A 20,803-nucleotide genomic window follows, 5' to 3' on the forward strand; every position below is an offset into this window, starting at 1 on the left:
AAAAAAATTTTGAAAGGTCCAAGTAAAGGAATCCTGATTTGCAGGGATGGTGTTAAGGTACACATGGTAAAGACAGGGAAGTAGCTGGGTACTACAGCAATGTGAGCTATTTAAAAATCCAAGACTGCAAATATCTGGTGCTGCATGTAGTTTTGCAGTGAGAACTAAAATAAACATATATTAACTTCACAGACTAGATACACCTAACAGGATTTATGTTTCAGGAACATTACTACAGATAAATAGCCATGATGCTTAAAAGAACAATAAAAATTTAATACTTAGCAGTATTGCTTAGGGTGTGTCTGAGTGCAGGTGAAGGAAGGCAGAGAAGCCAGCTGTGGAGGTGTGGGCAGGAGGAGTAGCCAGGCTCCAGCTGGGATGGGGCAGCATCTGCAGCTGTGCTGAGCTTTCCTACAGTGGCAACCACTGTCTTCCCTGCCCTCATCATCAGAGGCACCCCAAACTTGATGACCTGAAGCCTGCCCCACTCTCTGGCTTCCTCCAACCTCTCCTGAGGCAGCAGCAGCCCCACAGCCCTTCCTGGTCTCATCCCTCAGCCTGAGGCACACAGAGCTGTGCTTATGTTTAGGCAGCTCCAGGAGCTGCTCTGCAATGCAGAGAACATGTGCCTTGGAAAAAAATTTAGATTAAACACCTCACCCTATGACATTTTCTCATCTGTTTGCTCAGACAAAAAAGGTACATGTTCAGCATGAAGCCCAAAGTTGCTAATGAGTACCCTTCCCCTGACTTTGAACTGGGTTTATACTGCATTATTCTTGTACATTTGTTTTAAAGCAGAACAAACTAACTTCACCTAGATGACATCCAAACAGCTCTTCACATTCTTGGAAGCAGTATGAAGGCAGTAAAATATGACAGGCTGTCAGACTAAAATGAGGTGCTAAACCAGAAAGACTATTTTGGGACTGGAAAAATTCTCATTTTAAGAGTCTATTATTAGAAGTATTTTTATATGAAGTTTCAATGGTAAAGTTATCTCCAATCTCTGACTAGATCTTTGCTGGCCTGTCTAATTGAAAAATGTAAACCAAATTTTACAAGAGCACCCAAAACCTTAAATAATGTGAAACCTCAAAAGCTGGAGATTGGGATCAGTAGCATGCCAGGTCTCACTGATGCCATAAACTTTTGGCAGTTTATCACTTCAAGTCAGCCAGATGTTTTAGATCATGTCCAAACCGTAAAATAAAATATAGCTGTGAAATTTTGGGTTTAGGCATCCCTCTTTCTTCTGTTAATGTTGAGGTGTGCAGTGCTCCTGCAGCTGATGTGAGTTTACAGGAATGAACAGAGATCTTCATTCTGTGGCTTGTTAGAGAGAAGAATTGAGCACCTAGTGAAGTATGAGGGAAGAGGCTAGAAAAGTCTAATACTGCTTTGGCCATTTTGTCTGCAGGGAAGCAATGGCACATCAGACAGCTCTACCTTTGTTTTAACTCCACAGCTTGCTGTATGTATATATGGACCAAAGGACAGCACAGCCTCAGGAACTTAAAAATCCATTTATTGTGGTCTTAGTAGTGCCACAAAGTGAATATTTTAAAAACCGCAAGGGTAGGTACTTTTAAATATTTAACAGTGGTAATTATATCTCCAAAGCACACCACTGCTGAAGCGTTGGTGGCACCAGCCAATAGGATAAACATATTTTTAAAATTTGCCCTACATCGCAATATGCCAAAGGGACCTTAAAGAAGATTCTTGGCTGACACAAATCCCTCTAGCTGCATTGACATTACTGTATGAACTGACAGGATTTAGCCTGTATTTTCTACAAGCTGGAATCGATTAAAGTAGCCAGAGTGGTAGAGACATTGCAAAAAACACCAAGAAGAGATCACGGAGCAGAAGACAGAAATAAAAATAAATTCAGTGGTAAATATACTTTAAATCAAAAGTTTTGTGGGTTTGTTTTTGTTTTGTTTTGTTTGTTTGAGGGTTTTTTTTTTTTTTTTTTTTTTGACAAAGCAGAGATGAACAGAAATGTATACTGGTAGTAAACAAGTTTTGCCTCTAACCACAGCAAAGACAGGATTACATTCTGCCCAAGAATCACTTAGAAAATACAGAGGCTTTTCAGTGTCAAAATTTGCAGCTCAATTAAATAAAGGCTTAGTTTTGGGGGTTTTTTAATTGATAAAGAAACATGCTTGTATTTTATCAGAAGCAAAACCAGGCAAATATGAAATGAAGTATCTGGATGCTGAAATACTGCCATGGTGACTCTACAAATTCAGCTGCACTGTGAGTCCTATGACATATTGTGCTTTTCTTTTGATGGAATCAGTAGAAATTCTGGAAGCCATGAATATCCTGAATGACCCACTGTTCTTGTCAGATATCTGAGTGCCCTCACAAACGAAGCTGTCCAAAAAAAAAATTTGAGAGCACTTAGCCCACCCACATGTCACAGCTATGGGGACAGTGGATCAAGAGAAGGTCTGAAAGCAATGATTCATCTGACACCGGCAGAGCAGACATTTTGGAGCAGTGACTGTATATTTCTACTGACCCTGGGGTGAAATCAAGTGCACAGCTTTGGAGCATATTCAAAAGTTCAGTTAATAGTATTATGTTTGGGAAGATGAGAAGGGCAAGTTTCTTGAGGAGTGACCGGTAACATTTGCCAAAGAGAAAGAGATTTTGATTCAGATTTGTCACAGTTGATTTAAAATAGTACAGCTTTTTGACTGAGGGTGTACTTGCCTAAAATACAGAGGGATGCTAACAAAAGGCAAATAGTGGATTTATTTGCAGTGGAATTCTGCCACATTTTTCCAGCTGGGGGCAGGAATCTCATAAATCGACAGCTGCAGAAGGCAGTTAATCCAAAGGCTAATCTCTGTCTGTCCAAATCGCTTACGGACATATTTGCAACACATACATGAGGATTTCTGTTTGCATCTTGATGAAGCCAAGGGAAGACAGCAGTCCACAGTGGGAATGGTCTGGGTGGGAGAGTGGGCAGTGGGGAACGCTCATGCTGTGCTGGCTTTCACAGTAACCTTGCCTGGCATCTTGCTTGGCCATATTTGGATGAATCACTCAAGCAGCTGTGCTAGTCCTGTGCATACCTGTTATGCTGAAGCTCCAAAGCAGGCTGATTTTGCTTTTCATTGTTTAGATCACTATAGAGACTATTAGGAAAGGCAGTATCTACAGCAAATGATTTATTTAGATCAGTGATCAATTTTAGACCCAATTTCTGGCTTTTACACTTGCATTTACATTTCCTCCTGTCGGCAGGCTCTCCTTCCTCTTCTCTCACTCACATTCTCATCTACTTTCAGTTGCTCTGTATCTGTGGGCTAAAATTTCCTCCAACTCCTCTTTCTTTACATTTTTCTGTGCTCTGCTTCTCTGTGGCCTTATGCAGGTATGCACCCACCTAGCTTTTGTCCCCTTGAAAGAGTACCAAGTAGGGCCATCTCTCTTCCATCACAAATTAATGGTCATCTGCAAGGAGAGCAGCTGAGGACTTCAGTCCATTCAGAACAGGGAGGAGTGGCACAAAAAATTAATGGAAAACAAACGTAACAAAAAAAAAATCCTTCGTTTTTAAGACAACATAAAACCCAAGACAAGAAAAACCCCTAATGCAGTGAAGAGAAGTCCCTGCAGCTCCAGGGAATGGACAAAATACAAGCTAAAGAGGCTAGTACACAGAGCAACAAGTGGGCACGTGCCAAAGCAGGTTATTTGGGCATTAAAACCATCCTCTGTTCAAGTTCCCTCAAACACTGAATAGAGTATGATGAGACTGAATTTGCAAAGACATCAAAAATGGAGGTCTCAGAGGCAGTTTTTAGAAAGCACTAGACAAACCCTCTAGGAAGGAAAAACAGAAACCGAGATTTCTCAGAGTTGACAACTACCATTGTACTACTCAAGGACTTTGGGGAATTTGTGACCAGAAAATCAAACGTTCAACAGTTAGTGCTGGACATGTTACAACACTCTCAAAATCAACAGGCTGTTTCTGCAGCCCTCACTGAAACCCTTTAAGCTCAAATAAATCCCATGTTACACAGGAGCTTGTAAGGATGACAGAGTTTATTTTCATACTCTTAACTGGGAAGAAGTCAGTACAAGAAACAAAGAAAAGCTGTTATTTTCATCTGAGCAGCTTAGATTTTTTTCTGAGCAGGATTTTCCACTGCGTACTCATATAACATTGACAAACAAGCCAGTCTAATGAAGCTTCACTGTCTTTTCACCCACTAAATTTAATTGCACTCTAATATGTAGAGTTTAAGTACTGTGTGAGCTCTTTTAACACACATAGTATTTAGTCACAGTTTCTATTATATTTATAATTTCAAGATTCAGCAATTCACATTATCATGCATCCAGATAAGGGTGACATGCATGTTCAAAGTCAAATAAACTTAACTTACTTTTAAGAGCATTACTGACTTAAAGGCTAAATTGGGATGGTCTTATCACAAAAGCCAGGGTAAAGCCAGCATATTTAATGAAGTTCCCTTACCTTTTTTCTTTGGAAGTTCACATCGAGTTTCATTGAGGCGCACTTGTTCAGTGTGTTCAGTCGTCTACAGGGCAAAGCAAATTCAAAAGATTAGCAGCCTCTGACTAAAGGGCATGATTTTTTGCAAGTTCAAAACATATTCTCTTACTGTAAGGTGCCAACTGCATGCAACAGCTCCAGAAATGATACTGGTCAACTATTCCAGCTATATTACTTACCACTGCATTGAGGGACTCTTAGCTTCACTTTACTTGATAGCCAGGTTTGATAGATTGCTTTTTAATTGATAGACATGTCCGTACTTAGCACAGGAAACAACTATAAACCAACACCTGTGATAGCTGGGGAAATTACAAGAGAAGGAGGAGCTGAGTTGCCTTATGCAGGACTGTAACATAATTGGTCTAAAATGGGGATTTCAAAGCACTGGTGAAAGATCGAACAAAAAAACAGATGCAGTTCCTCACCTCTGGCAAGTTGGCAGGTTCTTAAAAAAGTTGACGCAAAGAACTTCTAGCTGTTACTTAAAAGTTTCTCCAAAGCCAATAGTTTATTTTCTTCTATCTGTGGACCTTATACACAGGTCCAACATGTAACAAATCTAACATTTTAAAATAATTTTTTTTAGCTATTTTTGACCATATTCATACTGATGTTACCAGAGTTCCTGTAAGATATCTGCTCCTTAAATCCAAGGCTATCCTGTGATGACAGTGAGTTGAAATGACAATCCGCGCGTGCGTGTGTGTGCGTGTGTGTGGTGTCCATGTGCAAGGACAGCCAGAGGACAAGTAAACATGCTCTTTCAATAGCGAACCTACTGTGGTAGTGATAATTGATTCGGTTTTATTTATACTTGAAGATCCATTAAACCATCCAACTTCTAAAAGCAGAGGCTCAAAGTTAAATATGTTAGACTCTGAAAATTTTCCACGTCTAGGACTGAATTTCAAAATAAAGAGAGGCAGAGTGAGAGAGCCGCGTGTCCACAGCACTCCTCTGTTGGCTGCCTGCATCTCCCGTGTCTTTATAGCAAGACCTCTCTCTGTTGCTTTTGGGTCGCAGGGAGAGGCTGACAATTTCCAGAACTATACATCTGAAATGCATGTGATAAGTTACAAGGACACATGAAAAAAGTATCAGATCAATAACATAATCTCTCACATAATGTAAGAAGATTATGGCATTAACATATTCCTCCACAGAACTTCTAATATTAGAATACCTTTCAAATTGCCACCACTAAAAAAGAACCAACCCACCAAATGTGGATCTTCCTTAAAAAAGACATTCCCTCTCAGAGTATCACCTACTCATTTGTAGATCAAATATGCCTTCCCAACTCAAGGCAATAAATCTGTTATGCTGTATCAGAAAAGTCCTGTGCTCAAGTATTAATTTGGGTATAATGTATGCACAAGCACACCCTGCATGCATGATAGCAATGTTGAAATAAATTCCAGGGTTTGTGGCTGTGTAGCTGTATCTCCAGCCTTCTGCCCACAAATCTTCTTCTGGGATTACATCTATTATTGCAAAACTCCTCTTCTGCCCAAACACAGAATTTCTCAACCCAAAGCAGTATTTTCTGGGGACCCTGGGGCTGAATAATGTTCAGTGCTTCTTTTGAGCACAAAATGTTTAAATGTGTGTATCAATATCAATTCCAAGTATACAGAGGCACATTTCATTTTCAAAGGACTCCAGCCCATTTCTATCCTTGGGGACAGCTTCTTCTGAGTGGTGAATATTGGCTAATATTGGAGTCCCTGCACCTCTTTGTCAGCTGGCCTGTGCTGAAGGGACAAGTCTGCAGCTACATTTCCACACTTGCTCCACCAAAATCAAAATTACTTTTTACTGGGCGCCAGTGACTCAGCCCCAGGCTTTAAATTCACCCCTCTACAAAACATTGGTATGCTTTCTGGGGCCCTTCCAGTGCTGTGGAAAGATTTGCCAGTGAAATTAGAGAACTAATGATCATATTTGTGAGTTTGTCTGGTACTAATAGCTCAAATCAAAGTCAGTCTGTTTCAGTTTCTTTTGCCTTGTTGATGTGCCAGTGGTCGCAGAAAGCTTTTCTCATCAGTTTAAAGTCATCAGATGACTGACAGCCAACTCCTCAGCATGTCTTTTGAAAAGAAGAAATCCCAGAAGTTTCTGGCTACAAAGGCTGTCACTGAAGTCAAAGTTGAAGTGAGAGAAGCACTGCACTTCTATGCATAAAACTTTTTATCCTTAAAAACATGGGAAAAGAATGCCTGTTTGTAATGTTAACAAAACACAAAGTCTGGACTTGAGAAAAGGCAGGGAAAAACACATTAAGTAAACACAAGAGAGGTGGCTATATAAAACCCAAATAATCTAGGATGCATTTGAATGCATATCAGGAAATTTCTGCAGTGTTCTGGGAAAGACTGCAAAACATGTACTACAGCAAGTGTTTCAGTGATGGTAATTTTATTTCTTCTCCAGAGCATCACAGGTAAACACTGCCTTGGTGGTTTAACACTTTGAAATAACTCTTAAAACACCAGCAGAAATATTCAGGTACCTAAACAGATGTTTCTGGTGCTATTTTAGATCCTCTGGAGTATCAAGCCTGGCCTTCAGCTGCTGCAGGTACCTCAGTCCCGTCAACACATGGAGAAGTCTGGGCTATCTGAGGAGATTTAAGATGGCCATAGACACAGGTCCTTAGGGCTCTGAATCCCAACCCCAGTGCTGTAATTGTTAACTCTTATGACAGAAGTTCTTAAGTAGGAAATATCCAACTTTCGCATCCTTTGCAGCACTGAGCAGTGTTTACAAATAAATACAAGCTTCTAGTAATGAAGGCTCAGGTCAGCTGGAAAACCTTTTGGGGGACCTGTTGTCTTGCTTGAAGAGGAATCCAAGTAATAGGGAGAGAGCACTGAAGTGAGTTGGAGTTCCAGGAGAATCCCTGGACTTGTTCTGCAGCTACTTCCAAGAAGGTGCTTTGGAATGCAGCCAGGGCCACTGGCCAGTCATGAAGGAGGAGGCGTCATGGGGAGGACAAGCATGGATAGCACAGTGTCTCCTGCCTCAGCAGATCCACAAATGCCCTCTCTTATGGACTGTGACCAGGAAAACACACAATATGGTCCTGTGAATGCCCCTCTGAGGGAATCACAACACTATTGCTTTGCTTTATTGTTATTCCTAGACAAATTTAGGTGCTGCATACACATGTCCCTGCCTGGCTTCCTCTGGTGCGGTGGACTTTGGGAGGAGGACATCCAGCTCCTGATGCTGGACTTTGCTGAGGTCTTAACACTGAATAAGAGTCCTCCCAGCGCCATTAGGGCTGGTGTGCAAGGCTCACACTGGCATGTCCCTGCTCCACCAATTCCGTGCATGAAGAGAATGTACTGTTTTCCAGTCCTATCACCTTTCATCATGGCTACCACCGAGGGAGTTACCTTACAGGCTCCAGACTCACATGAGATGAGTAATCTCTCCTGGAAGTCAGTGGGAGACATTCTACTGCCTCCAGAGCAGGGCTTTCTGTCCTGCATGTGGAGAGCCAGGCTTATCCCCTAACAGCACCTAGAGCAAGATACCTCAGCAGATGGTACTGACTGTACAAGCATCATTTCAGAACTCTGGTGGTAGGATGTCCCATCCCAGACAACAACCTTCACTTTGTTTACAAGCTGTCTAAGAGACAACAGCTATGGAAAAAAGGGCTGCTGGCTACTTGGCACAGTTGAAATTTTAAGAGCTTGGTTTAGGGGACTATGTATCAGACTGTTATATACTTGTTCTTCATGTTCTTAGTCACTGTATGTACGTGAACACAAAAAGCACAACGTGGCTTGGCTTCTCCTTCTCACCCTCTTATCACAGCAGTCACGAAAGTTCCCAGAGCAGAGTTGGTTGCTGCTATTTTGGAAATGACACAGAGATCCAGCTATAAAATTTTCATGCCCAATTATTATTTTGGCAGGCTGACAGCATTTGCCTGCAGATTGCTGGCAATTCTCTATTGTTCTTTACTCAATAAAATCTGAGTGCAATCTCTTGATAGATATGCCTCTAACCCAAAGGCCTCAAATTTGGTTTTTACTCTGCCAAATTTTCAAATTATATTGTAAACAGCAGGAATGTTAGAATATCTCAAAAAGGTCACTGAAATCTTTTACCATAGGGAGTCCTAGACTTTCTGACTAAAATACTACCAGCTGCCTTAAAACAAGGTTCTTCCTCATTTGTGCCTCACGTTGTCTGGTATAATGCAGTGCCATGAGAAAACTGATTATAAAATGAGATTGAGAGTCTGGTTTCAACCCACAAGAGCAGAGAAATTCAGTGTTTATGCTATTACTATTCAGAGCTAAAACTGCTCAAACTGATTATCCATGCTGGCATTTCAGCTTTAAAATTCTCTTCCAAAAGGAAAAAGAGAAGCCCATTTTGTTCAGTACTATGGGCTGAATGCACTATTAGTCAGTGTGATGGCTTGGTCATGCCTAGCTTTGAGGGCAGCCTTGAATGTCTGAAGAATGGAAGTCTGACTGCCAACCTGGGAATCTGCACACAGAAATAATAACCAGCCTTTTTCTCTTTCCTCAAAGTGCATTGCAGCCTGCAGCTCTCATATGGTACGTTAGCATGCACCTTGCAGTAACACCACTGCAGAGCTAAGGAAGGGCAGAGAACTGGCCACAGTGGTCAGCTGAGCTGTGAGGATTTCCAATGCACTGGAAAACTTGGAAGATGCTGGTTTGATAGCTCATAGAGTAACAAAGCTGGTACTGGGGGCAGCAGCTGACACTGTTCATTGTTTCTGATGAATCTGAATCTTGGCATTTGGAACAAGGGCTTTTTACGGGTCGCTTTCAGCAAAGGGTTTGAAGCTGCTCAATTACATCAAACTGAATGTCTGCAATCTGAAAACATAACCTGTACATAATACTTATATTATTATGAGGAGCTATTCCTTTTTTTATATCTAAGCTGTTTAACAACTCCCAACAAAAATTCAACTAGACGTGTTGTCTTCTGAATAAAATAATTACAGAAAAAGTTATTAATAAACCCATTGATCTTTAAAGAGTGGAAATACCTGTGTCTATGCTTTTTTCTATAAGTCTCATCAGTATCCCTTGATTTAGGCTAATTTAAGGCATTTTTTTCCCCATGAGTGCATCTATCCAGCTGCTAGTTAATTTTCCAAACCCTCATATTTCAATGAAAGAGAAGAAAACCCCAACCCAACCAAGTCTCTAGCTTCTCAGCTTGCAAAATAATCCTCATGAATATATCAACACAGTGTAACTGTAGGTGTATCCGTGAGTCTACAGAGAGGCTGGAAGAGCAAGAGATGAGCTGTTCCCATTTTTAGCTGTGTAGGTGTTGGATGCCTGGTGACTGTGACTGTAGCACCACCATTGCCAGTTGCTCCAGAGAAAAATGATTAGAGAGAGTCACAGAGCTATGAAATGACTACATCTCACTGTTTGCTCTCACAAGAAAGCAACAGGAACAGACATCATACTTGCATTTTTTATTGGTCCTTCAACTTTGTGGTAAAGGGCAGAGGGGAAGAGATTTCAATCTCCTGTTCTCTATCACTCTCCAGTTCCCAAACTACAAGAAAGTATGTCTTCCATCATGCCAGACTGAGGCAGGGGGATGTACATATGTGTGGGAAGAGGGTTTCTCAGGGCATAGCAATGTGCTCTCACCAAGCAGCACAAAACAGCAGTGGATCAAGTCTGCAGTTATTCTCTTCTCTGGCATTTGTGAGAGTGATCACTGGAGGATCCAAGTCTTTCCTACTGATTTGTCTTCAGACACAAAGGCTACTACACAGAGAAAGAGAATATTTGCATAGCCATAATAGACAGCATGAGAAGCAATAGGTCTCACTTCCAGCAGGGGAGTTTTGGGAAAGCAGTCTGACAGCTGTGCCCAGAAACCACCTGGATCCACCAGGAAGGAGGGCATAGCTGGGATGGAGAGCTGCACAAGAACCAGCCCTATTTTTGGTGATTCTCAGAAACCTTCTCTGCATTCCTCCATCACAGACTCATTAATCCTTGCAATGCACAGTATGATGTGGAACAGCATCTCCTAAAGCCATCTCTGATGACTTTAGGCACAGTTGCAGAAGGGGAAAGAGTCTTGTCCAATTATCTTGATGTCAGTGTTGTGAAAGTTTCCATAACATGTAATAAAGTCAGCTTGGTTAAGGGCCAGATGCTCCTTTGTCCTGACTTGAAGAGCAGAGGAGCAGAACCCAGCTCGAGCTGAGCACAGGGGAAAGAAGAGGGGAACAATGTCTCTGCAATGTGGTTTTACAAAACTGCCACAGAATTGCTGTGTCTTGAGTCCTGGGGGACAGGACTTGAGCAATGCAATATGGTATATTCATCACAGAGTATAAAAAGCAAGATAAACAGCAAACATAGGACTGCTGGGAGGGGCAAAGCAGTGATCAGCTGCAGCAGCTGTAGTACTGGGGGATCTGTAGTATTGGGTCTGGTCCCACTTCTGTTACTGGTGCCAAAAGAGAGTACCAAGGGAATCACAGCAGCATGAAAACCATGTCTGCTGCCAGAGAAAAGGGCTTGCTGAATTCTATGCATTGAAGTTTCATCTTTTCTGTTGGACTTAGACATAAGAGTTATTAATGTGCAACTTAAATGTGACTCCCATTTATTCAGGGTTTTCTTGCACTACTGATAGTTCTTAAAAACTTAAAAGTTCTTAAAATCCTTTGGATTTGGGTCTTCCCAAATCATGTGATGCTTTCTGTGAGTGTAGTGGGTATCCTACTGCAGCATTTTCTGTAAGAGAAATTAACTCAGAATGGTGGCATTACGGATCTCATCACTTAATTGACCTGGACAAGCAAACATCTCTACTGCTGCTATGCTAACAGTTAAAAATCAGCTCATGCTGATTTATCAGAAAAGAAACTTTGAGTGTTATTTACCTGCAAAGAGGTTCTACAAGGTCCTTGTCAAGAAAATCATGATCTTTCTTTACTGCAGCAATGTCAATGGGAAACTGGGAGTCTGTAAGAGGAGACACAATATTAAGATGACTGCTTGCTACTCAAATGAAAATACATTGTCTACATCTAAATTGCTTTGCATGTGCTTGCTCACTGAAATCTAGTATGACCAATTTCACTCAGCTCTGGTTCCCTTCCAGCTGTATCTGTGACCTTTTCAGACACCTTATTTATTTTTATTTTCTGTTAAAGGTATAGCTGAATGTCCAGTGCATTAGAGTGAGAGCAAAATTATTTCATTTTGGCTTTAAAAAAATACTCAATTGTTAGCTGTTCATTCTAGCACCTTGCACAAGTGAATGAGATCAGGGAATTACCACCACACTTACTTTATCTACATGAGCAATGAGGTTTTCCTTTCTCATTACAGTGACTTAATAGTCATTTGCTAGACAGACTTTGTCCAAGCCCCAGAAATGTTCTATGCTTTTTGCTTTTAAAACCGATCCAAATAGCAATGATTTCAGACAGAGGGTTACTCAAATAACAGACAAAAAAAACCCCAAACTGAATTATAATCCCCAATATTAGCTAAAAAGCCAGAATAGCATGCTAGAAGCTGACATTTGTAATGAAAAGTGACATGTAATGGTGGGACAGGTTCCAGAGCTGTGGCTGCTCTCCAGACTGCTCTGCCATGCTTAGGTACCTCAGCAGGATGCTGGATGCAGGAACTTCAGCCAGCATTTTCAGACACTACTGCTGAACACTGACATAATAGATGCCTGTGAAAAGCACCTTGTTTTCAGAGACACAGACTGTCTAGAGCACATATTGACTGCACGGGAACTGCTGGAGTCCAGCACAGGTTTTTTTTTTGGAGAGAACATCCCTTAGAGTTAAGCAGGCAGCAGATGCTCCTTTCTCTGGGAGTCAGCATCTGATACTCCGAATACAAGGCAGACACAGAAGTACTACTGGCTACCCAAGGACTGTGGTAGATATACATTTGTGTCAGTTTTGGTTTGGCAGGCTTATTAGTCTTAGTTCCTTGCTGGATTTAATAGAGTCTGCCTGCCTCCTGTGGAGCCACCTGAGCATCTCTGAATGGTGCTCCTGTCCCCAGGAACCCGAGCAGCCCAACAGGACCCAGGACCTGAGTCCTGGTGGACCTCAGCTGGCCATGGGGGTGTCCTCAGCATCCTGCTCCCTGCCATCCTCAGCCCCACACGAGGGGAGGGATGGTGTCCCGGCTGACTCCCTGCAGACTTGGCTCTGACCCATGAGGCTCCTTGGCCCCCATTCCATGCGTGGATCTGTGCTGCCTCCAGCCTCATGCTGACCCTGGAAGGTATCCAGAGGTGCTTGGCAGAGCTGCCTTTTGGCTAATAAGCCTGAGTGGGCCTGAGCTGGCTCCGTGTCTCTGGCAGGGAGACCATGCAGTTCAGGAAGAACGAGGCTTAGCCGCAGTCTCCCTCAGCATTGAGCTGGGGAGAGCAGGAAAAACCCAGCTCCAGTCCCCAAACTACTCCTGAACACAGCAGCAGTACAACCACTTGCCCTGTCTCAGGCACACTGCTTCTCTGGGCACGAACTTTACACCCAGGAAGGGGACACCACCATTTGCATTGAGTTAGCACTGAAATATCAGCTTTTCTTACTTTGCAAATGTGAAGGGCAACTCAGATTATTCACTTTTGGTAACTGCAGAGTTTTCAATCTTACTTTTGGCGTGACTGAAATTTTCAATAACTTCTAGTGTTCTAATCTTATTTCAGACACGGTTTCTAAAATTTAAACAAAAAGTTTCTAAAAATTAGACTCATGTTTTTGGATATTTTGTAGTTGTTTTTGTTAACCATTGAGGTTTACACAAACTATGTCCCTTTTTTTTTTTTTTTTTAACTTCCCAAGGCTATGAGGGTAAGAATCTTACTTTTCTTTATGCACTGGTATGACTCCAGCAGCTGAGGCTTTGTGAAGCATCCAGCCATGGCCATAACTCAGTCAAATGTGGAGCTGGCCAACTGCAAGGTCTCCTGGCAAGGGCCCAGTGCACTTTCAGAACCGCACAAAGAGGAGAAAGACCTACTTACCCTCATAGAACTGAGCATATTGGGGAAATCCAGCTGCACGTAACCAGTCACATGCTTCCTTTGCTTCGATTTCTGAGCAAAAAGAGAAAAAAGTTCACACTTTGTTATTTTGAATTAGAAGTTCTTTTAATTACAAAGAAATAACAAAGAAATTTGGTAGTGTCTATTTGCTGCTTAAAGTACTGCCATCACTCTGAATCACATTTTATAGCATCAGAAGAGAATCTCTTAAAGAAATCTGCCTGTCTCCACAGGTCCCTGGAGTGCACAAAGCCACTTGGTGGCTGGGATGAAGTGTTAACCATCTCCTTGCAGCAGAAGCTGCTCAGCCAGGTTTGTGATTCTGTGATCTACCCTCCCGCAAAGGTAAGTTTTGTAAAGATGAAGCAGGGTGAAAATGGGGTGACAGAGAGCAGACACTGCCTTCTCTTCTGTTCTGACATTTCATGTCGAGGAGAATCCCACGTGAAATCCATGCAAAGCTCTGCCAGGAAAACCCTAGTGCAGGTGTCATGATACTGATGGGACAATTGCAGGGGCATCTCTATTTTTATTGAGCTCCATGGGTTCATTTTCTGGAAAGCAGTATGCTGGGTCCAGCTCTGCCCAGCTCCTGCACTGCCTGCATGTGCAGCTGCTCCTGGACCAGCTGGAGGAACAACTGAGAACAGAGGCTCATCCACACAATTGTGGGTTTCAGGGGAAACCTGGGAAACTGGTTTGCTGTCCAAACCTACATCAGGATCTACCACTTGAAGAGTTCCGGTTTACAGGATCAAAGTCAAAGCACATATCTGTACCTCTTACATTTGCAAAACACAAAGAAACAGAGTGTGCAGGTGTTGAAGAAAGTAGACATTTTATGATGCTTATTAATCAACCTGAGTGAACCAGTCAAGGGTTTTGGCACATTTGTGGTTGTAAAATCTAGACAGCCATAATACAAAACCCTAACTATAATGCAAGCAGTGGAACTGGAAGAAGATGATCAGGCTCAGTTGCTCTTCTGCATATTCTGCCTTGCATGTGAAAAAATTCCAGTTGTAGATCAGTTTTCTACTGAAGTGCATTTTTATAGGTAAGAGATGCTGGCGTGAACTTTTGCCCACGTAATTCTGTTCAGAACACTCATCATACCCTTAATGACTTTACCCACTGAAGCTCACCATAAAATCTGCTTTGAGTATATTCTGCAGGATGTGACCCGCATACCTTCCTGATCCCCTAAATAATGAATCAGACCAGAAAAGTTTGTAGCAGAAATCAAAATTCAGAATACAAGGTCTATGTATCAAAAGCTTGATTTCCCAAAGATGATTAGACAGCCAGGAACAGCTCCACAATGGTCACACTCATTAGCAGTGCTGAAAAGGATTTACCACCAGGTCTTCATTTGCTTTGACATTAGCCCACGTCAAGGCCAAAAAACGGAGTATGAAAGTACATTTAGTTCTTGACACTGCACAAAAGACTAAGCAGCTTACATAAAACGTGACTCTCGCTACTGCACATCTGTGTGCTGAAAGCACATCTCTATTATATTCCAGTTAGACTATTTCTATTGAATGCTTGGAAAAAAGACAAGTCTTTACACTTTTTTTCTTTTGCTTAATTCAATCTCATGAATCAATCCTGTTTCAAAACGTATTTTACAACTCAGAACAGCTGTACGTACATTCTAGCTTCATCTGGCCTGGAAACACAACTGACAGAGTCTGTGGGTGATGGAGAATGCTACCATTTAATGCTCTTACATGCTTATCATATTTCAATGTTTTTTTGCAGTTGGCTGCTCAGAGGAGCTTGCTGAGAAATATTCCTGCAGCCCAAACAAGATCTAAAAAATCTCAGGTTGCAATGGGTGAGTAATTATGGGGAATAAAAAAGAAAGTAGATCTCACTCTTTTCTAGGGTTTTGTTTTTAGGTTTTTTTGTGGTGTTTTTGGTCTGTGGGGTGTTTGTTTTTTTTTTTTTTTTTTTTTTTTGGTGACGTTGTTTGCAACACACTTTATTCAGTCAAATATCATTGACTGATTAATTTCTGCCCTCAAAACTTGAACTCTATCTCCTCCATGAAGGCATCTCTGTGGAGTATTCTCATTTTCTCAATGACTACCTTGGCCTTGAGTAAGATTTGCTAAGCTTCCAGGATACCGGGTCTCAAGACACAGATCAGTGCCCAGTTCCCTCCCATATCTCTCTTTTTGGTCTTATTCAGAGGACAGCAGGAGGAGAGAAGTGCAACATGCTGCTGGCACAGCCCAAAACAGGCTTTGCTCATACAAGTGTTTTCCCACTGGCTAAGGGCACCTGTTCCAGGCATTTCCCTCTTGGTCCCTCCTACAGTTTAGGTGAAAAGGCACAACAAAGGATTCACTCCTCAGCACACATCAAAGGTGATTTCTACTATATTGCCCTGGGCATGTAATCCAAGTTATAGTTCAGAATGCAATATAAATGCTTTTATTACTGGATACTGCAATGTTTGAAAAACAATTTGAGATGCTAAGTTTAAGCTTCTCTTTCTGTGCCCATATCCTAATATTTGCTTTTTCTTACTTGCTCGTGAAACATCAGTGAAGACTTCTTTGGGAAGAGATGTACAGCACCAAAAAGACCCTAGTGAAGGTGTCAATGAAGGGCTGTAGAAATATTTTTGGCAGTGTTGTCCCAGTTCTGCTCCCATGTCAAGGCTAACACAGGGGTTTGATCCTGCCTGCAGCAGATGCACTGTCTTGATGTAACACTGAAGGATCTGGAAAACCACATGTGCTCACAGGTGGCACCAAGGCAGTTTGTCAACAGCACAGAGAAGGGCTGCCATGCTGAGAAGAGTGATTTCAGAGAGGACATGCTCAAGGCTGGCAGGAGGCACAGTTCCTCCAGCTCCTACCAGAAGCATGTGAGCCACCACTGACCCACAAGCAGCATCTCCCTTGGCAGGACCAAAAGGCTGCTTGCCCCAGCACACCTTCTGCTGGGTTTGTCCTTATGTACTACTGTTCTGTTCTGCTATTGGAAAAAAAAATTAGGGATATTTTGCCTAATGCTTTCCACTTGCTTGGGCAGCAGTTAACAACAATCATTAATTATTAAGGCTAGATAATAATTCAGCCCCAAATATTGACAACAATCAGTATGTCTCACAGGACTTGACTTCTAAGGAGTTTTTTTCAGTTTCTAGTTGAAGCTTGGAAGAAAACAAAGTTCTCTTTTCCATTTAATTTTTCTACTAGTAGTGAGTTATAATTTAGAGCAAAATGAGGAGAGAGGTTCACTCAGGAGATGTGACAGATAATCAGAGCACAGCTGGGACTTGGGTTTGAGTCCATCTCCAGTATTAAACAGGTTTGAGCTTGTCTCCCACAAACCACGTGGGTGGCTCTGGCTGCTCTGGGGCTGAAATGGAGACAGTTGTTTGCCATCTCTCCTGCCCTTCCAACACTTTCTCTGGTTCTTCACAAACTGCTTTGTTTCTTCCCAACACCAGAAAAACAGTCTAGCAGCCAGCTGCCTCCGAAGGGGACAGCCTTGCCCTGCCTGCCCAACGCCAGCTGGCTGCTTCTCCTGCCTCCCTTTGTGCCACACCAGCTAACCCTTCAGACACCCAGCTCAGCCCCCTAAGCTGGTCGAAAACTAACCCCCCCAAAACTGGGAATGGTCTGTGGCTGGATTAGCAAACTGACTCAGATCCTCTAAGGGTCCTGTGTAATCTACATTAGCTGCATTTTAACAAGCCCAAGAAAGTCAGACCACTAGAACAGTCCTTCCTCAGGTGAAGGAGCACAGGAGAACTGTCTAAAAAGTTGTTTGGAGAAAAGTGCTCTGTCAAGAGAAAATCATGTCAGTAAATAATTTTTTAGCTTGGAATCTTATCACCATCTACAAATATCAATGCTAAGACCTAGTTACTATAGTCCTTTCCCTTTTCCTGTCTAGATATCAGTATTTCATCTTATTTCTGCCTTTCGGCCATTGTCCCTGTCTCTTCTATCTTCTGTTTTGGTATTTCTCCCTTTTTTTTTTTTAACTACATTTTTATTTAAAATTCAGATGTCCCTTTGCACAATGCAGTGAAAGATTTAGCAACTAGAATAAATAGGGTACATAATTACCCCATCTATTATTGTGTTTATGTCAACTTTATGTGATAACCTTTATTATTCATCTCTCTGTAACAAATCACTATTAATGCTCACTTTAGTATTCCCCCTGTATTGCTCACCACTTAAATCTAATTTACTAGATTCAGACAAAATATCTGGGAGTGTTAGAGAAAATGATTAATCAGTTAATTGGAAAGGAGTGAGTGCATTTTACTGTGGAGCCACATCAGTGAGCAGGTGGTTAGTCTGGTGTTACTAACCAAAGGTTATATCAACTTCTGGTCCTTGTCTAATTCCTTCCTTCAAGGGATGAGTTTGTGCTGCATCTTCCAGAACAAAATCTACCTGGTATTCTGGGGTCAGTTTGGAGGCTCAGCTGAACCCAGGGTTGTAAAACACCTTTTACTCTCAGGAATTGCTGAGGACCTCTGTGAAAGGTAAACCAGAGAACACTCCTGGGGAGGAAACACTGATGGTGTCAGACCTGAGGCATGCTCAAGGCGGCTGTAGACACTGAGACAGCCTTGTCTCACAGGTCCTGAGGCATCCCTTGTATCCCATAAACCTGTCAAGTCATCAACAGGCAATGTCACTGCCCTGATGTCTTCCCAGAAGAGCGCTCATGAGGGAAGATGGGATCCTTAGGAAAGTTCAGTTCAGGCTGAAGCTGTAGGAGAACAGCTCTAGCATATTTCAGCTTCTTCTTGCAGCCTAGTCTGAGATACTGCAATGGCTGCCATTACTTTCCTGGCCCTATATCTCACACTCTTTAGGATACTTATCTATGTAACTCCTTATTTTACAGATGGGGATTTAAAGCACTTCAGAAGTACATAAGCAGGTTAGAGGAATGTTTGGTGGGAATTAAATGCCTGACACATATCTGGCCATTAAAATAGGGCTATGCCACTCCTCAGTTACTATCACTCTTTGAAATCTGGTCTGGGCAATCTAAACTCCAAATTTCTGATACTTAAATGCATAACTCTACCATCCCTCAGCTATGATGTAACACTAAAGGCTGATAGGTTTCCACTCAGTGGCATTTGCAAAGCTTCTTCAGAGCTAAGAAATTAGATTACAGGAGGGTGTAAAGGTGCTAAACTGGAAAGAACAGGAATATATTTTTAAATATGAGAAAAGATGAGTTTTCAAGTCACACAGGAAATTCACAGCAAAACAAGCGCGCACATGTGAGCGACCTGGTCTACTGAAAGGTGTCCCTGCCCACTGCAGGGGGGGCTGTAACTAGATGATATTTAAGGTCCCTTCAACCAAAGCCATTCTATGATTTATGATTCCATGATCTACAGTTTGCAAGGAGCAGGTTAATACCTTAATTACTGTATTATCATCTCACTTCACTAGTGCAAGCAGTTGGTGCAGAGCATGGAAAAATTAAAAACTTGTCATATTCCCCAAGGAAAAAGCCCCATGCAATTTAATAAAGACAGATACAATTTTCAGTAACCTTTCATGCTTTTAGGTAGAGGTCTAATGGTTTACCCCATTCCCTTCCACTCTGTAGGACTTTTCCAGAATAATTCCAATAATAAGGCAACAGCAGTTGTACCATGCAGCCATAAAATTACCATTTATAGTACAAATATATAATAAATAAAATAAACCATAAGCATACAATGAATTTATATGTTTTACTGCACTATGGTGCAAATTCATCAATAAATCCCGATAATAAGGTTTTCAAGAGTGGATTTTCATTGGAATTGTTTTATATCATGCCATATAATTACTATTAGAGACAAGGTTATGTTTTGCAAGGAAGGGACAAATAAAACTGTCAAAGTGTTATTTTACTAGTCCTTAACCTTTTGTGGAATATTGTGGTACTAGTAATATTACAAAAAATATGGACCTTTTAAACTACTGTGGCTGAATATAATTTAAATGTCAATAGAGAAAGATCTTTCAAACTCATGAGTAGTTTCTTTATGTGTAATTCTTCGTGCTTGGTGAATAAGTCAGATGATGTCCATTCATGCTCTGACTTCTTAGAGAGGGTGAAAGTGAGAAGCCTGATTGTTTATGGACATGACAAAAAAATAATTTTTGTATGCTGAGAGATTAAAAGAGTGTGACTGTTCACCTTGGAGAGCAGATGAATAAAGGAAGGGTTATGCCAAAAGGGTATAAAATCTGGGGTAACACAAAATAGGAAATTGGGAACTACTATTCACTCTACACCCAGCACAAGAACAGGGAGATTAGTGAAAAAGGAGGAATAAAGAAGAAGGAGGACAATCTGAACTGGTAGAAGATTTTTTCAAACACAATCTATAAAATTAATTGCCAAAGGACACTGGTATCAGGAGAGGGGTTGGAGCTGGAACCTTATCTGACTACTAGCTGCTACCGCTACAGATTTGGAAAAGAATTCTCCCGAATGGAACAAATGAAACCAAACTAAAGCCACTGCTATGAAAATGCTTTTTCCTGGTTAGATGATCCCTTATACAACTTTTCCTTCTGAGCTACTGACATTTCTCTTACTCAGACATAGTCTGGGACTGTAAAAAATGTTTATTTCAATGACTACAACAATTGTTTTGTTCTCTACCACAACCAAATTCTGCACACCCCAGCTGGGAGACTTCTCGTCAGCCTTTTATCTTCAGCAAGGCTACATTTCCCAAGAAAAAAGGTGTGCTATTCCAGCAAGAAGTTAGGAAGTTAAGTCCCCTTTGGGTGAAAGGATTATGCTGAATTCCTTCCCCAAATTAATGGGATACTGGTAAAACTGGTAGAGCTGAGATTTATAGCGGGTTCATCAAGCACAGGTCTGGGAACAGTGTCTGTATTAATATTTTTTACATCCAGATATCAGAGCTAGCTGTACAACACAATGAGTTTCCTCATGCAAATAACAAGAAGGTGGCTGTGCAAACAGCAACAGGGCAATCACAGTTTGCAGTGCAGGCGAGACCTTTGTGCAATGTGCTACACTCCACTCTGTAAGCTGAGAGGTGACTCGCAGGGGCCACTGAAGCTGCCAGTGCACCAAGACAGCAGGGATGCACGGACACAATAAAGACCTTAGGAGTAAGAACTATCTGTGGGACTCCCACTTCAGACCATTTAG

At 41.7% G+C, this 20,803-nt stretch overlaps 1 protein-coding gene across 10 annotated transcripts in view; it reads right to left on the minus strand.

Annotated features, from left to right (window-relative positions):
* Positions 1 to 20,803, minus strand: part of STARD13 (StAR related lipid transfer domain containing 13) — a 329,767-nt gene that overhangs the window by 23,584 nt on the left and 285,380 nt on the right. For all 10 annotated transcript variants that reach the window (XM_048295063.1, XM_048295060.1, XM_048295062.1 and 7 more), the window contains 3 exons: positions 13,598 to 13,669; positions 11,481 to 11,562; positions 4,517 to 4,580 (listed from right to left, as the gene is read on the minus strand). In XM_048295063.1, the coding sequence (XP_048151020.1) occupies positions 4,517 to 4,580; positions 11,481 to 11,562; positions 13,598 to 13,669 (218 nt within the window). The remainder of the gene's footprint in view (positions 1 to 4,516; positions 4,581 to 11,480; positions 11,563 to 13,597; positions 13,670 to 20,803) is intronic.

Source organism: Corvus hawaiiensis, chromosome 2 (assembly GCF_020740725.1).
Source record: "Corvus hawaiiensis isolate bCorHaw1 chromosome 2, bCorHaw1.pri.cur, whole genome shotgun sequence".
Classification (NCBI taxonomy): Eukaryota; Metazoa; Chordata; class Aves; order Passeriformes; family Corvidae; genus Corvus; species Corvus hawaiiensis.